The 21,159-nt window shown below is 34.9% G+C and overlaps 2 protein-coding genes across 7 annotated transcripts in view; one reads left to right on the top strand and one right to left on the bottom strand.

Annotated features, from left to right (window-relative positions):
- LOC119833962 (protein TANC2) overlaps positions 1-16,499 on the top strand; it is a 189,733-nt gene extending 173,234 nt beyond the window's left edge. For 4 of the 6 annotated variants that reach the window (XM_038358213.1, XM_038358216.1, XM_038358218.1 and 1 more), the window contains 14 exons: positions 466-579; positions 7,158-7,333; positions 7,609-7,753; positions 7,988-8,116; positions 8,403-8,534; positions 9,096-9,301; positions 9,420-10,866; positions 11,023-11,270; positions 11,679-11,964; positions 12,379-12,489; positions 13,008-13,165; positions 13,709-13,788; positions 14,105-14,339; positions 14,669-16,499. In XM_038358213.1, coding sequence (XP_038214141.1) covers positions 466-579; positions 7,158-7,333; positions 7,609-7,753; positions 7,988-8,116; positions 8,403-8,534; positions 9,096-9,301; positions 9,420-10,866; positions 11,023-11,270; positions 11,679-11,964; positions 12,379-12,489; positions 13,008-13,165; positions 13,709-13,788; positions 14,105-14,339; positions 14,669-14,953 — 3,752 coding nt within the window. In that variant the 3' untranslated portion in view covers positions 14,954-16,499. The remainder of the gene's footprint in view (positions 1-465; positions 580-7,157; positions 7,334-7,608; positions 7,754-7,987; positions 8,117-8,402; positions 8,535-9,095; positions 9,302-9,419; positions 10,867-11,022; positions 11,271-11,678; positions 11,965-12,378; positions 12,490-13,007; positions 13,166-13,708; positions 13,789-14,104; positions 14,340-14,668) is intronic. The other 2 variants (XM_038358214.1, XM_038358217.1) reach the window with 1 other exon arrangement.
- A 122-nt stretch (positions 16,500-16,621) lies between these two features.
- On the bottom strand, positions 16,622-20,973 carry LOC119833851. Its single transcript, XM_038358055.1, has 9 exons — positions 20,798-20,973; positions 20,536-20,577; positions 19,911-20,108; positions 19,213-19,443; positions 18,725-18,759; positions 18,429-18,489; positions 18,051-18,194; positions 17,219-17,440; positions 16,622-17,001 (listed from the first exon to the last, which is right to left on the bottom strand). Exons 1-9 carry the CDS (start codon positions 20,858-20,860, stop codon positions 16,636-16,638), a joined length of 1,362 nt encoding a protein of 453 aa, XP_038213983.1. The 5' UTR covers positions 20,861-20,973; the 3' UTR covers positions 16,622-16,635.
- Positions 20,974-21,159: the final 186 nt, after the last annotated feature.

Raw genomic sequence — 21,159 nt, 5'->3', positions numbered from 1 at the left:
GTGAGTGACAGCGCAACGCCCACGCAACGCCGCCGGATGTACGTAGGTTCGTAAAGGACCGCTTACTAGTATTTATTAACAGGTCGAACTTTTGCAATACTGCCCGCGCAGACTGCCAGCCGACGAATAATCTCGGCATCTGTTACATTTTCTAATTCCATTAATTACATCATGAGCGAAATATATAGCAGCCAGATCGCAGCTGCGGTTGCCTATTTGTTAGCGACACTTCGTTTGTATTTAATCAGCCGTTTACATTTCTATCTGTAAATGTTAATAGTGTCCCATGAGATTTTCCGTTTTGAGTGATTGCAGTCATTTTCTATTGACACGGGCTCAAACGGTCTCGATAAGTCAAAAGATAATTTACCGTTGTGAAACAACTGCGACAGCTGTTAACTATCTCGTTGCAATATATTTCGCATTGGAAGAGTCCGAACGCTGAGGTGTTTAACATTTTAACAGGGTTGCCAGAAGAAGGGCCCAGGAGCGCGGCGTGGCCAAGCCTCGTGTTCAATAAAATAAGATCTCTGTGGTCCGCACACTCTTCCGTGCCGCAGGGACTGAATCAATTGACAGGCACGAAACGATTATTACGTCCGAAGAATGTCGATCGAATTGATAAACATGATTCATATCACCATAAAATAAAACTTGACCCGAATCCTTCAAAACTCATATTTTAACATCAATAACAGTTTTATTAACTTGTGCTTTGGTCAGTTCGTTCTATAAACGACTCGATTGAATGGTTAAATCGATTGGTTTCGTAAAATCGATTCTTTCGAGTTTTGTGATAAACAAATAAGTGATTCGATCCACATTCCTAAGCCGAAGCGGCACAATTTTTGCACACCTTATTGCCTGCGGAGTCGCTCCATTTTATTTGATGCACAGCTTTTTATGGACCGGTTTATATTTCGGTTGATTTTGTTTTTGTGTTTCGCAGCTTGAGTCGACTCATCCGTCATTTGTTTATAACAATAACATCGCTGTATATAATGGTATCTGTCATTTACATATCAAGCGAGAAATTAAGTAAATACGCGATATCCAACAGAGATAATCTAATCGACGATAAAATATTTTTACGTGGGAGAATTCGATCTTAAGATTATTGAGTTTCAGATAAGGATCAATTAAGTTATTGCTTTGGTTGAAAACAAACTAGATATCTGAAATAGTAAATCTATCTTATCTTTTAATTTTAATATCGTTTACAATTCTCAAGATCCGTTTAACGACTGTTGAAGTGTTAATTAAATAAATTATTAAGTATCCAACTAACAGATATTTTATAGAACCTTTCAATGGAATAATTGCAGAAAGACAGATTTTCTCTTAAGTACAACGTAAAAATATCACATTAAAAAACATTATTTTCTACAAATTTGGTCATCGAGTTGAGCAAAGTACTTTAGATTCTATGAGACCAATACACACAATTTCTTATCAAACAAAAAAATGAATGACATAATTTGAAACACCACTAACCGTTTAAAAATCCAAACTAAATTACGGTCGAATTCTCACTCAGTCGGAGGTTCTCAATCCTTCGTTTTTGGGAACGTCGGTTAATTGACAGTAAAAATGTCTAAAAGGCTGAACCAGTTCATTTAGCACCAGCCTGTTGACATTAAATTTTGGGTTATTGCTTCTTATGTTAATACTAGCTATAACCCGCGGCATGACTCGTTTGGTACCCGGGTATAAACTAGCCTATATCCTTATACAGCATAGAATTTATCTCTGTACATAGATACAATAAGCTGTTTTCGCTTGAAAGAGTTACAGATATCCATACAGCCATACATACTGAAACTTTCGCGTTTATAATATTTGTAGGATTATGACACAATATTTGTACTTATTAATTCTATCATTTATATAATACACTAGCTGCACCAAGCGGTTTCACCCGCGTAAGTCCGTATCCCGTAGGAATATCGGGATAAAAAGTTGCCTATAAGTTATCCCAGTCTGCGTACCAAATTTCATTGCAATCGGTTCAGTATCACACACACACTTACAAACTTTTACGTTAATAATATTAGTAGTTGCATATAAAGAATCATTGATATTCAGTACCACGCACCTGTTTATATGCGCTGTTTGCGCGGAGGCGCTATATTCGTATTGTAACAAAGTATTTTGCATTATATGGAAATAGAGCTTTAAGTGTCACTAACACAAATACAGCCTGAACAACATTAGAATATAAGGAACATCTTTTAGAATTATTTAAATTTATAGTTGTACTAGTTTTTTCCCGCGGCTTCGTTAAATTCGGAGTGGTTTAATATTATTATACAAAAAAACCTTCCTCATGAATCACTCTTTCTATTAAAAAAAACCGTATCAAAATCCGTTGCGTAAAGATTTTAACATGCTTAGGTAGTAGGGACATAGAAAGTGACTTTGTTTTATACTATGTAGTGAAAATGTCATCAAATTCATTTTATTATAAGTCGTTATATCTATGGTGTACATGGTATTCCATATTGATAGAGAGAGATAGCAACTTACACGTGCTAAAGGAACCTGAGGTCAGACAATAGTTAAGCAGCTAATATTATCTTCCGGTTGACATCATTCATAAATAATTGTGTCCACAAATAATTAGGAAGTGGGCTTGTAACAAAACATAGCACTAAACGTTTGCATACTTTTTAAAAGTAAAATTTTTCAATGGTCAGACATTTATATTTTAACAGCACTCTTAAACTCTTGACTTGGTAAGGCCCTTTCACTTTTACGATCTTTTTAAAAATATTTACAAGTGCCATTGTTAATCCAACGGCTGTTTTGAATTATGTAAACAGATAAGAATTTTAAATTGAAATATAAATTAAAAACTCACACTGTGACAGTTTTCCGTTCGCTTTGTCCGAATAATCAAGGGGAAAACAGTCCAGGGTTTCCGTCGCATAGTTTCCATTCCCATGGGATTTCCAGGGCATGTCTTAAACTGTAATTATGTCTGAATGTAACTCTGTAACAAACTTCATTTTTACCAGAAGAAAACGAGACAAACAGAGAGAAATGTTTTCGCATTTCGTTTTTATGCCTTTATTTTTTATTTATATCTAATAGAAGTAGAAATATTGGACGTTGAGGTTCATGATACAAGTTCGAAACTTCGACTTATAAAATAATAGATGAATCGCGTTTAAAATCCGCTAAAGTGTTGTTTATTTCGAAAATCGTAAGTTATCTGACTGCAACAGCAATGCACGGAATGTAGGCTATTTATATAAAATTACCTTTATGCAATTATTACCTACTAGCTGCGCCCCGCGGTTTCACCCGCATAAGTCCGTATTCCGTAGGAATATCGGGATAAAAATTCATCTATGTGTTATTCCAGTTATCCAGCTATCTACGTACCAAATTTTATTAAAATCAGTTCAGTAGTTTTTGCATGAAAGAGTAACAAACATACACACATCATTACAAACTTTCGCATTTATAATAGGTAATTTAGTAGGATGGTTCTGCCAATCCTGTCACATTATAAATCGATAAAATTTCAACAATGGAGGCTATAATCTCCATGTTTATTCATGCGAATATCGTTGGCCTGTAGGTGGACGCTTATTCACAGATTATGTCATCAAATATAGACCAAGGTTGACGCCCTCGCGACTTTGAAAGCCTTATGAAATTTCTCTTGGATCACCTGATTCATGTAAACGTTCACCGTGATGTAATAGAATACGAATTAGCGAAGTAAAATTTGTTCGTAAGTATTATATTAAAGAACCGATTGCAATAAAATTTGGTACGTAGACGGCTGGACAACTGGAATAACATATAGGCAAGTTTTAATGCCGATATTCCTGCGGGATACGGACTTGCGCAGGTGAAACCGCGGGGCGCAGCTAGTCAATCATAAATGTTTAAAGCTACAACCAGCCATATCTATTCCATGAGTACTTAGTCAGTAACTAGACATAGTAGGTCCAAAAAAGCATTCATCCACGCCCCAAAGGTTAACATGAGACCCCTGACACATCTACGATTATCGCTTGCTTGACAAGTGACGTGACACTGGCTAATAAAATGTCTGTTATTTTGTTATCTTATATATATGTATCGGCTTTCAATGTAACTGATGTTATTGATTAAAAACCCACTTAATTCTCTGAATTTCGGAAAACCTTTACCGAAACACACAATAAAGAATAAATATCCTCAGATTCAAAGTCAAACACTACGCTCTGGGTTTGTGAAGAAGAGATAACTTTTCTTTATTTCTATACTTATATCATTAAATGGTTATATTTCTAATTTATGACTTTGTAGAAAGCTCTGAAACTGCATAACCAATTTTGGTAAATCCACCACGAGAAAGCTACATTATTCCTATCTGACATAGCTTATTTCCACCAAGAATCTAGAAATCCAGATGACCAGAGACCTACAGAACTAGGACATTATAAATTCTTTACAAGGCGGGTGTAACCACGGCCTTACCGCAACAGTCGCGTCATATACACACGGGTTTATTTGTGAAACACTCCGAAGTGCTTTCTTCGGTCGACAACTGACGGTGCAGTTGAATTGACAGAAACGACAATTCGCGATAAGAGCCGCACGAGCTTATGTTAGTACTTTCGAAATGCTTAATATAAAAATCGTGAAATGTGGTCAATGTTTATTTGTAGGTTATTTTTGTAGACATATCGGTTGGTTTGATTCAAAATTGGTTGTAGAAATTTAGACTTTAATCGCACATATATAATACAAACAAGATCTGTACATTAATGTTATACAGAGAAAATACGTTATTGTTTGTAAGTTTGTTTATTATTTGTAATTAGAAAACTCCATGTCAGTTTTTGAAAATTTTCACCACGCTTTCATAAACATTTTCATTAATTTTTTTCTGTTCTAATTTTCTAATTTGGAAATGTTATTATTTATTATTAATATTAATTCACATTTTAAAGGTTATAAGTTTAATATCGAATATCAAACTAAAAATTAAATTATAAATGTGAAAGTTTGTTTGCTTGGATATTTGTCCGTTAATCACGCTGAAACTAATTAACGGATTTTGATGAAATTTGGTTTACAGACACGGTATGAGCTGGGTGATAGGATTTTTATCCCGATTAAATGCTCCCTTGGGATAGAACAGGAGTGTTGATATCCGGGCGGAGCCGGGAGGAGAGTCCAGTATTCTATAAAGGCTCTTTCGAAGCTTGTGAATGCGTGCGTGGGAGTGTGATAACATCCCATACACTGTCTAGGGGCTACATGTCATGTCACATTGTTTACGTTGTATTTGATGAGAAACGGTTCTCAGATTATTTTACATTTCAATGTTTTTATTCTTTTTATGACTATGTAGTCGTTATTTAGTTCCCTTAATGAAGAAAAAAGATATAAAATTAATTATCTAATAATCGCATTTAAACCCTGGCGAATATAAAAGAAAAAATATGATTTTTGCACACTAACTGGTAGGAAAATGTCTATTTTAATATATTTATATTACTATAACAAGAGTTGGAAGTATTTCTCATGATTTTTCATGTATGAAAACCTGTTGATACATGATTGATTTCAAATCAAATTAGTGATGCAGTTTTTACCATTTGCAAGTTAGTTGAAATTTTTCATTTGTTCTCCTTAGTCATTATAATAAAAATATTTATTAGTGAAAACTAGCTGAGTTCTAAAAATTATCAATATGAAACGTTACCTGCAAACCCTTCAGTTATTACATAAGCTATTTAAAACATTACACATATTTTTCACACCTTGAGTCAAGGCTATAGGACATCCATCTGTCGCATAAACAAAACTAAAAATAACTAAAAAATATGAACATTTATATTTATTTATCTATCTACGACAAGAAAACAAAATCACCAACGGACAATCAGTATTGACGTAATACCAAAATCTCTTCAATCCCATCATTTTATATTAAACCAATCCCATTTCAATGTCGATCCCATAACGTATATTTAAAGTATCATGTCCGCCAATCCATTCCCACGCAGTGCGCAGGTGTCGATGACGTCACAGCACCCGACCCGTTTCCTTTTCCATCGTACTTTTTACTTCAATTTGCCTTTCGAATGCATTGTAAGAAGTAATTGGCAAAAACTACAGCGATGTTTGGAAATGAGGCATATTTCGGTGGGAGTAAATTATATGTTAATAAATATGTTTTTTCAGTGCAAATTTATTTATTTTAAATTATTTAGTAAACAAAATAACACTAACAAAAAGTTAAGAATATTCTTACTATATAAAAATAAGTCGGGTTTTCCTTCCTGACGCTATAAGTCCAGAACGCACGAACCGATTTCCACGGTTTTGCATTCGTTGGAAAGGTCTCGGGCTCCGTGAGGTTTATAGCAAAGAAAATTCAGGAAAAATTTCAGCAGAAAAGCAGGAAAAACGAAACCATTTATTTGGTGGCGAAACGGAGTTTGCCGGGTTTGCTAGTTTATTATAAATTTTGTTAATTGTATTATGTCATTATGTCATTATACTGAAGAGGTTGAGGAGTTAATAAATATCACTATCCATGTAAGCTACTTCGTACAATAACTAACGTTAAAGCGGTTTGCTCCTTATAACATTTATCGATATTATATGATCAACTGTTAAAATAGGAATTCCATTTAAAATGACCCCGGTAAAGAACGTTAATAACATTTAAAAGCGATAAGGATTAATTAACCGTCTCTGCGAAATAGAAAACCTTCGCTTCCCATAATTATACAAATACAGAAATTCCATCACCAACTACTCACCTAGGAAAAAGCTTTCCTGAGCTTAACTTCCTGCACATAATCCCACAGCTAAGCTGATTTAAAAATCAAATGTGAGAAAGTATAAACCTTTGGAACATCAATCATACCATATTTCCAGCCGTCACGGTGGCTACACACGTAATTGGAAGCTTGACAAGCCTGGATGCACAAGCATGCTTGACATGCATCACAGACCACGGAGAGTTCACGCTTACGTCTACGTGTATCTCATTCGTTCATTAGGTTTTTGTTTGCATGAATAATTATTTTGCGGCATGATGTGTGGTGTGATAATTAAAAATAAAATATTGACGTTGAGAGCATGATGTGTGATGCATGAGGCACTTGTTATGTATAATTACACCATATATTTTGTTCTAGATGACGAAGGGGGTCATATCAAGCAAGGATACGAGTCAAGACGTCAAAATGACTTGTACATGCGGCTTGGATTGTTACTCGGGGAGCGACGGGGGTCCAGAAACAAATCTAGGGATAGTTGTACGTCCCTTGCCTCCCTGGATGCCCATACCCTTGCGTCGCATAACACTAGTCCGGTTCGTATAATATTGAGATAAAAGTGAAAATCAAAGTGTAATGACAAAAAAACCAAAACTAGAACCTAATCTAATGATATCAATAAACTTTGGAATAAGTGTATATCTACATTACTAAGGTTTTGCATAAATTTAACACTTAGTAAAGTGACTTTTTTCTCTTATATTAAGCAAACAAGCACAGCAAAACGTAAAGATTTACTTTAAATAAAAAGATTTAGGTATAATAAAGTGTAAGAAGTCTATTCATAAATAATTTATTGAAAAAATTCCAGGTGTCAACCCTAACCGGGTCATCAGAAGTGGACGCGGCCACTCCCCTCGGCAGGGACTCCCTCGGGTCTCTTGCGTCTATGTCCCTATCAGCTGCCAGTAATTGCTCTTCATCTAGTCCGGGCAGTAGAAGACATTCCGTCACAAGTTAGTATATCTGGATATATCTTAATTTTGATTATTATCCGGAATCTTTTAAGAACAGAAAAAAGAATAATGAGTATTGGCCATTTTGAATGTTTGTTAATGGGCACACACAGTCATGATATTAAGGATATCATTTTAAATTTAACAAATTGCAGCTTTCAATAGCTAAATCGACCTGTCAACCATTATTTTCTGTAACAGGAATCTTGTATAAGTGTTGCTTATTCATTACAGCTCTACAGAATGGACGCGAGGAGCTAACTCGCATGTCATCTGGTTTCTTTAAAACTAGAAAGACTGCAGCACGTCGGTCCGCCAGAGTTAGCAGCAAAGCATCTTCTACCTCTTCTGAACTTAAAAAGGGTAACTCAAATTTTAATACAAGGCAACTGTGTAGATTCTACTGCTTAACCTCACAAAATTACGTCAATGTTCGGGTACTGTATTACAGTATGATAATAAATTTGATTGAGTAATTTACTCCTTCTGAAGTTCATATAAAAGCAATGAAGTCATGAAGGCTGTTTTCAACTTTACACAGGTCAGAAATAGCAATAAGGTCACAAAGAAACTCCATATCCTATTTTAAATACGTCTATAGAATCAATGTTATAATATAAATGATTCCAATCTGTTTATCACCTTCCAGTTCATCCTGCACCACAACTAACATTACGACCGTTGTTCTTCGAAGTGCCTTCTACAGATGACACGACCACATTCTCTGGGAGGCAGTGGCTCATGAGAGATATGGAGAAGGCACTCGAATCTAGCGCTTCAGGTAATTTCGCGTGTGTTTATGTAATATTTCATAACAACATAGTGATATTGTTTTCACATGAGAGTAGAGCAGCTAGGTAGGTACCTATTCAAGATTTCGCACCTATAAAAAAAAATCGTATGGCTTTGCTGTCTTAAAATTTTTTCTATCCGTAAAAATCCTTATTATTTTTATTTACTTGGAATTTTTATCAACCCACATTCTATAATCGTTAATGGAATGGGGTGAAATATAATCCCAACTGTTGGGTCAAGCAAAAATATATGCAAAACGAGGTCACAACGACTTTACAACCCAGAAAGCGTGACCAATCAAGAGACATACCTCTGAAATAAACACGGAATAAAAAAACAATTATAAAGGATGATTTATTGATTTGATTATACAATACGTTACGCCATATAATAAAAATACGCTCGTAACTGAAGTAACACTCAAATAACTGGTTATAAGAATCATTGTTTTAAACATATCCTCTCTCATATCATAATTATAGAATCTCACAAAATATAAGTAATATCACAACCTCTCAAACGATTATTTATATGGATTTTTTTCTAGGCATACTGATCTCAGGATGTCCTGGAACCGGTAAAACAGCATTAATACTGCAACTAGTTGAATACTCCTGCTTCGGTCGCAAGAGGAATTTCGAATACGAAGAATTAAGGGAACAGTCGGATATTAGAGAAATGCTGCCGGAAGAGATAGCCGCAGGGATGGTCACACAGCTAGCATCGCAAGTTGTAGCTTATCATTTCTGTCAGGTAAGTTGTTTTGAACCTTATTCGAATACCGTTAAAGTCAATTATATAAATCAAGTTGTGTACATAATTGCATTATATTCGTTGATTAGATGTTTTAATGATAATTTTTTTGTTTCAGGCTGACAATAATAGTACATGCTTAGTAGGCGAATTTGTACATTCCTTAGCGGCTCAACTTTGCCAAGCGCCCAGACTTCAAGCTTACAGAGAATACTTACTTAGCGAAGCACATCTTTTAGCCTGCCTTTCATTAAAAGAATGTATCGCAGACCCAGATCTAGCTTTCGTTAGGGGAATTATTGAACCTCTCACTATTCTGCGAAAAAATGGCAGCATAGATTCCACTAATAGCATCATACTTGTCGATGGTTTATGTGAAGCGGAGTACCATAGACCGGATCACGGTTACACGATTGCTTCTTTCCTCTCCCGACATGTCCCTGAAATGCCGTCATGGCTCAAAATTGTCGCAACTATAAGAACACAATTTTTGGAGCTTACAAAACAATTGCCGTATACAAGAATAAGTTTAGACGAATCCGATAATGTTAATAAGGATTTGCTGGAATATTTTAACGCAAGAGTTCAAGCTGCACCAATCATAGAGACAAATGTCAAGAGCTCGACAGGAAAGTCGGAAGGAGTCCACAATCCAGTTATGAAATTCGCTCAATACGTCCTCCATTTGAGTCAAGGCTCCTTCTTATTTCTGAAACTCGTCCTAGATCTTTTAGAACAAAGCCATATTGTCATCAAATCCACAAATTACAAAGTCGTTCCAATATCGCTTGCGCAAATATTTCTTTTGCAGTTTAATTTGCGATTCCCCACCGTCCAGTCCTTTGAGAAGGTCACCCACATTTTAAGCGTTTGCCTCGCTGCGTTATACCCCCTCACATTAGTAGAAATATACTATTCGGTAAATTCATTGTTAGTCGACACTTTCCTACCCTGGGAAGAATTCTGCCACAGATTCGAAAGTCTATCGGATTTTCTCGTGAAGCGTATCGACAATACATACATGTTCTTCCATCCTTCCTTTAGGGAATGGCTTATACGTCGAGATGATAATGAGAGCTCTAAATTCCTCTGCGACTTAAGAGCTGGACATTGCGGCATCGCATTTCGCTTATCGAGGGTTCAAGCACCGCTAGACTCAGAAAAATCTATGGAACTCGGTCACCATATTTTGAAAGCCCATATGTATAGAAATCTTGGTCCAGCGCAGTTAGGATTATGCCCGAGAGATTTGCAGGCCACAATGGTCGCAACTAGTGCCGCCAATGTTGGTGAAGCGATAGCCAACTTGAGAAATATTTATACGCCAAATGTCAAGGTATCCAGACTAATGCTATTGGCTGGGGGTTCACCCAATCAAATAACGACATGTCTCGGAAATGCTCCATTGCTCTGTATGTATGCGTATCAGGGGATTATAGCAATGGTCGGGTTGTTGATTGAGTTTGGAGCTGATTTGGAAATGACTAACTCTCAAGGATGCACGGCGCTATCTTTGGCGTGTCAGAGAGGACACACTGATGTTGCGAGGATGCTTATTGCCTCAGGTAAACATCAAAATTAGTTTGGTTTAATTTAGAGTTTCACTCAATTTGAAAGATGACTTATTTAACTATTTAGTGACCGAAGTCTCAATTTTGAGATATTTCAAGCTAAAAGAGCCATTTGATTTTCTCTCTTACTTAAGTCTTCATTTCTTCCAGGTGCTTCACTAAGCCACACAGACACAGCAGAACAAACGCCCTTAGTCCACGCTGCGAAAAACGGTCACAGGGATACAGTAATCTACCTCCTGGGTTGCCAGACCGGCAAGGACGATAGAAACTCTATAGAAATAGATGATAGCAACATTGAACAATTGGTGCCCGGTGCGAGGCATGCGTTGATTGCCGCCGCGCAGAATGGACATTTAGATATTGTGGAGTATCTGCTTGATACTGCTGAGCTGATTGTAAGTATATATTAATAAGTTATGAATTGTGGTTATATTAAAATAGGGAATGAAATTTTAAACTGTTTAATTTATTTTGCAAATAGAAAGTGCCGACACTATGTATATAGAGTAAAACAAATTCGTTTAGACTCAAAGCGACATACGTTAAAGAAAAAGATACCAATCAAATACCGCCTCACAATAAATGATTCTCTGTTCGTTCTTGTTGATTTTTATCTGATATATTTCATGAACATCTATTTTGATTTCATATACTATGTCACCAGTATCGTAAACGCTGGCGCACTTAAAGTGTTTATATGTGTGATTCGTAATTTATGTTAATTCAAGTCCATATAGTCTCAGAACTATAATAATAATTTATGTACGTTTCAAATATGATAAATGTAACATTAATGATTTCAGCCCGACGGTATCTGCCCAGTCACCGGCGAGACAGCTCTAACTGCAGCGTGTTCCACCGGCCATGCCGCCATTGCTGATGCGTTACTTATACGAGGGGCGACACCCTATTCTCTAAACGCGCGACAGATGTCACCACTCGCATTGGCCAGTAAAAACGGGAGGACGGCGCTAGTATTGCGACTTTTGGACTCTGGTGCGGATGTAGCTGGGTCGGGAGGGAAGAATCCACTCATATTGGCCGCGGCGGAGGGGCATGCGGATGTTCTAGAAATGCTATTAGCGCACGGTGAGTTTAAGCTGTTATAATAATAAATCAAGCTCAACTAAAGAAACAAATTTGCAACAGAAGGAAAAGTTTATGTAAAAGTACCTTTTGGTACTATATTCCCGTATTAAATTGTACAATATATGGATTCAATCAAATTAAATGTCAAATTTTTATCATGATGCAAGTGATGATAATTATGCTCATATTTATGATGATTAAAACAGCGTCTCTTATAACGTAACTTTATCGCAATATCACACTACATTACGATTACACGTCAGAGCAATATTCAACTAGAAAAGAGACAAGTCTTTTCCTTTTTCTTAATTTAAAATTGTCGCTCCCGGGGTGTTTTAACCTATTTGTCTAACAGTACCATTGTATTTTCTATAATTTGGCAAATAAATATTTTTAACGATAATGGTATTCCAGGCGCGGACGCATCGGCGTGCGACGCGGACGGCGTGTGCGCGCTCGGCTGGGCCGCGCTGCGCTCGCGCCTCGCCGCCGTCACCGCGCTGCTCGATAAGGGCGCTTTTATCGGTGAGTAAACCAAAGAAAAAAAGACCTTAAACTCATTAGGCTAAGGTTCGATTTTATTTATCGAGGTGTTTATCTCGGAGTGTATGTTCAAACTTAAAACTCCACCAAATACTTATCTGTACTAGCAAGCTACTAGATATCTCATGTTACACAGAAATAATTTGAATTCTTTGTGCCATTAGTATTCAGTGCTGTCTTTTTTCATATTTTGTAAACGATCCAAGTGTTAATTTCAATTTTCTTTTCCACATTTTTGGATATTTTAGACCTTTTGGCCTACCTATATTTTAGAGTAACATCACCACTGCTTAAAACGGTGAAGGAAAACATCGTGAGAAAACCGGCATGTCCGAGAATCAAAAATTCGACGGCATGTGACATCTGCCAACCCGCACTTGGCCAGCGTGGTGGATTATGGCCTGAACCCTCATAGGAGGCCTGTGTCCCAGCAGTGGGAACATATATATGGGCTGATGATGATGATCTTTTGGAGTATTTAGTCCAAACTCCTATTCCAGACCAACCAGATGGCAACGGTCGTACGCCTCTCGGCCTCGCGTGCGGAGGACCGGCGGACCTGGTCGAGGTGCTGCTGGAACGCGGCGCCTCGCTGGAGAAGGTCGACCACAGCGGCCTTAGGCCCTTGGACAGAGCAATCGGACAGAGGAACGTTGCTGTGAGTATTGTTAATAGAAAAAAACTAGCTTTTGTCCGCGGCTACGTACGCGTTAAATTCGAAGTAGTTTGATAGATGTTAAAGATATAAACATGCGTATAAAACTTCCTCTTAAATCACTCTATCTATTTAAAAAAACCATCAAAATACGTTGTGTAGTTTTAAATCGTGATAGGCGCGGGAAGCGACTTTACTCTATACTATGTATTGAATAGGATTAAGATTTATGAAAAAATTTAATAGTCACCATATTTTAACCATTGCAAAAATATTGTTTTCTTTTTATTCTGACTTATTCATCATTTTGTTTCTTGACAATTAAATAATGTTAATAGTAAGTAATTTTTTTGGTCACTCGCTATTTCTTTATTACAAATGTCAGGATTTTCTGTGAATTACAAAAGTTTTTATCATTCCTAATAATATCATATAAGATTTGCAATCATTTTCGTTTTACAATTAGTTTCATAAGGTAATCATTTATGGGAATAGTCGTACAAATCATCGAAAATATATTAATTCATTGTTTTTGGTTGATTCCAGGTGGTGAATTGTTTTTTGAGGAAAGGAGCGAAACTTGGACCCACGACATGGGTTATGGCATCAGGCAAACCAGAATTTATGTTAGTATTTTATCATCTACATAGATTTACAAAGAATTCATTAATTATTAGGTATATTCTCTAGCAAACAACGTAACAGTTTATAATTTTTTATCATAATTGTATCATTTGATAGTTAACATCAAAGAGACATTAAAATTTAACTCACAAACACTTTACAAATAAATTTTTAAAGAAGACTTACTGATCTATAAAGAGATCTAAAAAAACAAAAAAATATGAATGAAAAAATGTAATTCTTAGAGTTACTAACGGGAATTATAAAATTGTTATCATTTTTTATTAACTCTAATACATTCAAAACTGTTATTCACAGGCTAATCCTCCTAAACAAGCTCCTAGAGGACGGCAACCTGCTGTACCGCAAAAATAGACCTTCCGAAGCTGCACATAGGTACCAATATGCTTTGAAGAAGATCAACCCGCTAATAAGCGACGAGGGACTCACCACACCCGGCTCTCAGCCCGTTCCGCACGAACACGTGGCTGCGTTCGTGCAACTTAAAACTAACTTGTTACTTAACTTGTCAAGGTGTAAGCGGAAACTTAATGTGAGTATTGGTCCTAATTACAATTGTTGTTGTGTGCTATGACGTTTCATTTCGTTTGAATTTGAATAGGAGAATAACTAATTATTCTTCATTATTAATATCCCGTATGTTCGCAAATTCGCAAACAATAGAACCGTTTAAATTCAAATAAGGCATAGAAAAGCAGCCTGTGAATCCAGATATCACGCTGTTAATCAACAGCTGATGCCAACATTGACTCTACAATACTGTAGTTATTTTACAGCACGAGAAATAGAAATATAAATAAAACTTGCAATTTTACATAACGTTCGATATTTGAAATTAATATGTTATTATCATTATTCCAGGAACCCTCAGAAGCCCTGGACCTAGCCGCCCGCGCGTCAGTACTACGACCGAACGCGTTCGAATGCGCATACGCAATGTCCCGCGCGATCCTTGCTCTCAACAAACCCGCAGACGCTTTGCCACACGCCCGCCGCGCCTTGCTGCTAGCGCCACCTACCGACCTCTCTGCGGCTAGAACGTTGAAGGCATTGCAACAGGAAATATTGTCCAGAATGAACACAACACACAATTTAGAAACGCGGTCCATGCGGAACTATGATAGCATCAGTTTGAACATGCCTTAATTGGCTGATTTATGCGGTTTGTGTGTGCCTTTATACGTTTGACGTTTTTGTTGAAATAATATGTAACTGTGTAACTATCAGTTTGGTTGAGCTGTAGTATCTGTTTGTAGTCGCCTTAATAAAGTTTTATTCGTGAGAAGTGGCTCTATTCTAAATTCGAAATTGGAACACTTTTATACTGAATTTGAAATTATGAAATTTATGATAGTACAAAATGACAGAGCTATTATGAACAGAATATTAATTTTAACTTCGAACGCTTAAATTATAGCGTTTATTATATTATAAGCTAAAGAAAAATTTAAAATCGAAACGAAAAAAGCGATATGAAATAACGTGTGCCAGGCATACGATAATTTATCTACTAAAAATCTTTGCATTGTTCTGATTAACTTTGGCGCAAATAGTAATTTGTAACATTTCTTAACTATCACTTAAATAAAAATAGAAAGTAACGATGTAATAAAATAAACTTAAATATACTGTAATTTTAGCGTTTGTACAATTTCAGTTATGTTTGTGGTAATTTTATTATTATCTTTAGTTTGTTGTCTATGTTCATTTAAATGTAATCTATGTATCCAAGCAACAATTGTCAAATCATTTTACGAAAATGTTATATACAAATTGCAAATTGACTTGTCATCATACTATGTAGTAATTTATGACTTATTTTGGTTCGAAAGCCATTCTATTTTAAATACATTTTTGTATGTCTTATATTTATATTTTACAGAGTGCTGGCTCATACTTAGCATAGTTTGATAGTTTTTGTGTTTTGAATATTATTACAGAATCGCCTTAGCTTAGTCTTGTATGTGATCAAATGACATTTATGTAAATAAGTATTTTTCCTATTAAAATTGTATTACATATAATGTACAGTTTTAAAATTTAGCTAATAAGTACTCGAATATATTTTCGCTTGCCATTTATTATTCGATGCTTTAAAATTTGATGCAATAAACAATTTTAGTTTTGGAAAATGACGGTAGTTTCAAATTTACTTATTTTTAAATGAATTGTTGTTATTTAAATATACATTTGAGTAAAACTCGCGTGCCTATTGTCTTGCTATATCTTTATTTATTTAAAATTACAGTTCATAACAGATTTTATGGACACTGAAAAAAAAAATCGAAAAATTTCGAAATTTAAATTATATGTTATTGGTATATAGCGAAAAAAATAACAGCGTTCATAAAGTTTGAAAGCGAACTATTACTACTTAAGTTTGTAACAATGTATGCTTGATGACATTGTCTGTGGTACTGTAAAATATTTTGTTTTTAAAGTGTTTGATATTTATATCTTAATGAATTTACATATATTATCGAGCTATTTATCCTCTGTATTAGATGGAATGTCAAAATTAACGTCGCTTCATTATCAATTTCATATTGGACAATTTAAAGACTGACAAATTTGGATGTAGACCCCATAACGAATTGTATTGAAGCTGTAGACTTGTAAGATTTTGTTAAGTACAATAGTTTCTGTGATTACAGAAATAATTATTATGAATATATTTTACACATTGCTTCGATTTTGTTTTTTATTATCGTCTTATCCCGTATAAAGCGGATAAATGTAGCCTTTTACGACAATATTTCTATTTACTAGCAAATAGTTAATCAAGCAACTAGTAGTTCACTTTAAGATATTTAATATATTAAAATTAACTAAGACCTATAAATCCCATCGTTTTGCAAGGAATTAATGGGAAATCCCGTAGTTTTGTTCGACATACGCTGATACACTGGGAGCAGCACCAAAGTTCTCGGTTTCGGCTTGACATCAATAACTTTAACAGCCGGCGCGTCTTTTGAACCGAAAATACCGAAGTCGAATAATTTATTAGTTTTATAGTACGCCTTATTTTTCTGTACTGTGGGGCTAGTGGGTTCGGATGATAATGAGTTTTGGATATTTCTAAATATCTGCGTAAGTTGATCCCTTGTCATGTTCTGAGGCACTGATGTGTTTAACTCGTGAAACATTTTTCTGCATTTCGGTATGTTTTCCTTGCGCTGTGATGCTGGACAGGTCTGAAATATATATATTTAGAAATTGAAGAAAAGGTTTTATGGTTTTAAAGTCTTTGTAGGTAATATTATCATGTGACAGATGTAAAAGAATTCGATTTGACATTTTATAGCCACTAGCCGCCCCTGCTCCGGGGCTCCTTTCGGGTTGACCCGGAATAAAAACAAAAAAAATATATATCACTTTAAAATATTAGTATAGATAAGTCAAATAATTTACCATCAGCATGAAATCGATTAAGTTCAACAACTTCTTCGGAGAACTACAATATCCCTTGTACAAGGGAGTTGTAAGGAACACACTAAAATACAGCTCGTAGAGCGGGGATTTACTGTAGGAATGTATTAGATCCTTCATCCTGAAGTAATCCACGAAACCGTATTTGCTGAGAACACCCATTTTGTTGAGTAGACAGGTTGTAGGTGGAGTTAATTCTTGACACTAAAAAACATAAAATATATGAATATGAGACTGCTCTCTCCCTCAGTTGTAATCAAACTACACTACTACCACACATAACATAATAGTATACTAGTACTAACTAAACGTAGCTAACGTGGTCCAGTCTGGCTCTGCCAGAATTTTGGGACTGTCCTAGCACTACGTGCTTAGCCGCTTTTCTCTTTTTTTAGAATTTCCTTCTAAAAGGTTAAAAAGTGATCCTATTACTAAGACATTATTGTCCGTCTGTCTGTATATCTGTCTGTCCATCCATCTGTCACTAAGCTGTATCTCACGAAGCACGATAGCCTGACATTTGCAATTTTCATAGATGATGTATTTCTGTGGCCGCTAAAACAATGCTTTATATGACATAACATAACAAAATTCAAATTTTTCTTGTTGTTTTTATTGTTATACGCCTGAATATTTAACATTTTCGAAAATGTCGACGCGAAATCTTGAAATCGCGAACATTCTTTATTAAATGTATTATAATTTAACGAACTCACCTAAAGTGAAGTTCTATTATAATTATATTAGTAGACATAGCTAATTAGAACATCTAGGACCAAGTCAGAAGTAAAATTAGATCGTAATAAGCACTTACATTCATTTTATTCTCCCAACGGTAAGATTTAGGCTTCTCATACTGCGGTACGTATTGCAGCGTGGACAATGACGTCACACCACACTCGGATAGCAACTCTGGTGGTACCAAGTTCGGGATTCCACAAAATGTACGACGGTACTTCTAGAATTTTCGAATAGTATTAGTAAAACGACTTATGCTGATATACAAATATTATATAATAATACTCATGAAAATACCTCAAAAGGTAAAAAATATTACAAGCAAGAGGTGAAACTATTTATTAGGTATTATTTACGCCACTAGGTAACATATTATTTATATTCAAACATATAAAAATTTTTGAAACAAATAAAGAAATTTTAATTTAATTAATTATTAAATTGAAATACATACCGGTGTGTATTTTCCTCCACTTATCTGACAAATAACATTCTTAGAATCTGAGTTCTTCTGTCTGAAAAATTATAAAATAGTCGTATTCTATAATCAAATAATTTAATTCACAAGTGTAAAAACGTATCGATACTAAGAGTTTTGACCCCTATTTTCTAAAAAGTGAAAGTAATATGTATACATGTATAGATATATAGGTATAGGTATAAAATACATACTGTAGCATGTTACAACAGGCATTCATTAATTAACAATAGATACATTTAATGAAAAACCTGTTAATTAGTTATGCTTACTTGCAAGGATCATCTTTTTGAGCTTGAGGACAGTTCTGAAATAAATAAATTTAATATTTATTCAATTATTAATATTTAAATTATTTAATTCACAGTAATAAAGCATTCTTAAAAATAGTATTATATTATCTCTGTTAAAAGGTTTAAATTGGAAAAGAATTTACGAAAATTTACAAAAAAATTTACAAAAGCAATTAACGAAGTGTCTTGAAAACCCCAAAAGATGGCGTTATTTTTAATTCCGAATTATTTGAACGACACGATATATTTTGATTAAAAAAAAATTAATTAAATTGAAATTACCCTTAAATACAAAAACTAATGTTTGGGTACCCTTAGATTCATTTATACTCATTCTAATGCATTTCAATAAGGATATTGGTTAGGTCTGAGAATCGGTCAACATCTATTTTAATACCCCTAAATAATAAAAGTAAGGCAGAACATACATAGTTTTCAATTGATAGTTAGTATTTTAGTTTTATTACCTCAGACAACACATCGAACACGCATTGAAGAATTTCATTTAAACTACAATCAGCGTCATACATTCGATGCAGTTTATTCAAGCACTGTGTCATGACTCTCGCTTTTGCTTTGGTCCATTCTGGATACTGATTTGTCATATTATCTAGTAGTTTTGTAAATGCTGCCGTATCAAATGTACCGGATTCATTAATGACATTCAACTTTTTGAAAATGCAGGTTTCTTTGTCACACTAAAAAAAATCATTGCTGACTTAAAAACATTTTTTTCTTATTAAAAGTTCACCGACATTCCTGGGGAGAGTTACTAATCCAATTTCAAAAATAGGGTAACAAAACCAAATAAAAAGCTACGGTCTAATTCAATTAGATTAGGATCTCAAGATCCGCCTTTCTTTTTGGGAACATCAATTGACAATTGAAATAGGAATCAATTTAATGAAATCTATTTTTATGGATTTATGAAAATCTTTATAAATAACGCTATTGGTCCGATTTACATATAACATGTATAAGAAATTCTACTGTCGTCACTCGATCTAAGAAAAACTAAATTATAAATTAGTTCAAAATACCAGATATAGTAAACTAATTTAAAAATTTTACTTTTCGATTTATAACTACAACAGACATAAAAAAATAGCCATATTGTTTTTATACATAAAACAAATTAAAACATAATTTGAAATATTAAACTTACAGAAAACGGAACGACTTTAACATCATTCGTTTTAAGGACATTTACTCTTTCCGTCGTCGTGGTTGACGGTTCCTGGGAACTGACATCAATAATCTGAAGTCGTCTGTTAACATCCCAGGACATTTCGAAGTGGCACTCATTACGCCAAGAGTCTTCAATAAATCCACTAAGATTGCAACATTCGAGAGGGTCCATTTCCTAAAAATTTAAATGAAGTATCAATGATCACTGGAAGATCAATATATAAACGAGGTCATAATTCATATTATATGAAGTGTTTTTGTAGTATTCTACATCACCATTTAATTTCACAATACATCTACGATAAAATTAAATTAGACTATTTATAAATAATGAAAATTAAATTCAGTTGCTTCGCTAAATATGTATTTTCTTATGAATTGTGTATTTTATAGTCGACAATTAAAAATAAAATTTCATCAGCCCATATATGTTCCCACTGCTGGGACACAGGCCTCCTATGAGGGTTTAGGCCATAATCCACCACTGGCCAAGTGCGGGTTGGCAGATGTCACATGTCGTCGAACTTTTAATTCTTGGACATGCCGGTTTCCTCGCGATGTTTTCCTTCACCGTTTATAAAACCGTTAAAAATAAAACTTACCTCTGAAGAATCATTCATTACAGATTCCGTACTTGTAGGAGTCTAAAAAAATAAGGCAATGTTTAATCATAGAACAGTATATTGCAATTTATATATTGGCGGTACACTTTAATGAGAAACTATTATTATATCAGGTTTGGGTTTACATTGTATTTTATCTAGGATTTGTTATACATATTGCAAAAATCTGTACCCGGTGCTAGGAGAAAAATCACGATCGCACTATTCAGCATTGATTTTAACATACAATTATTTCACTCACCAGGTGGCGCAAAGAATATCTGAAAGGCCTGTCCGTCTGTGCAGTATGATTGTGATATTCCATAAAATTCTTAAATCCACACTCTTTCACCACTTCTTCTCCAAACAACGGTGGCAAATCGCAGCATTTTGTGTTAAAATACTGTAATTTTTAAAAATGGGTTACAAATATTAAGCTAACACTCTGCGGCGTAAAGCATGGAAACGTACACTTAAAATATCGTTTACTAGCGGGCTGTCCCGGCTTCGCCCGTGGTACATATAATAGCCTATAGAGTATCAAAGTCAAAGTCAAAGTCAAAGTCAAAGTCAAAATTGTTTATTTCGATTTAAACCCCCAAGGGGCACTTACGAACGTCAATA

The sequence above is a fragment of the Zerene cesonia genome, chromosome 18 (genome assembly GCF_012273895.1).
Source record: "Zerene cesonia ecotype Mississippi chromosome 18, Zerene_cesonia_1.1, whole genome shotgun sequence".
NCBI lineage: Eukaryota > Metazoa > Arthropoda > Insecta > Lepidoptera > Pieridae > Zerene > Zerene cesonia.
Note: the sequence above shows the minus strand (reverse complement) of the source record. Positions and strands in the feature narration are given on the sequence as shown.

What these genes read in the sequence shown, in the direction of transcription:
- LOC119833851 (XM_038358055.1), bottom strand. Translation starts at nt 20,860, where the DNA reads ATGGAATATCACAATCATACTGCACAGACGGACAGGCCTTTCAGATAT. An exon ending in TTAAAGTCGTTCCGTTTTCT is followed by an intron (nt 19,444 to 19,910) that starts GTAAGTTTAATA and finishes GATTTTTTTTAG; the next exon opens with TGTGACAAAGAAACCTGCAT. An exon ending in GTTGGGAGAATAAAATGAAT is followed by an intron (nt 17,441 to 18,050) that starts GTAAGTGCTTAT and finishes TATGTTTTTTAG; the next exon opens with TGTCAAGAATTAACTCCACC.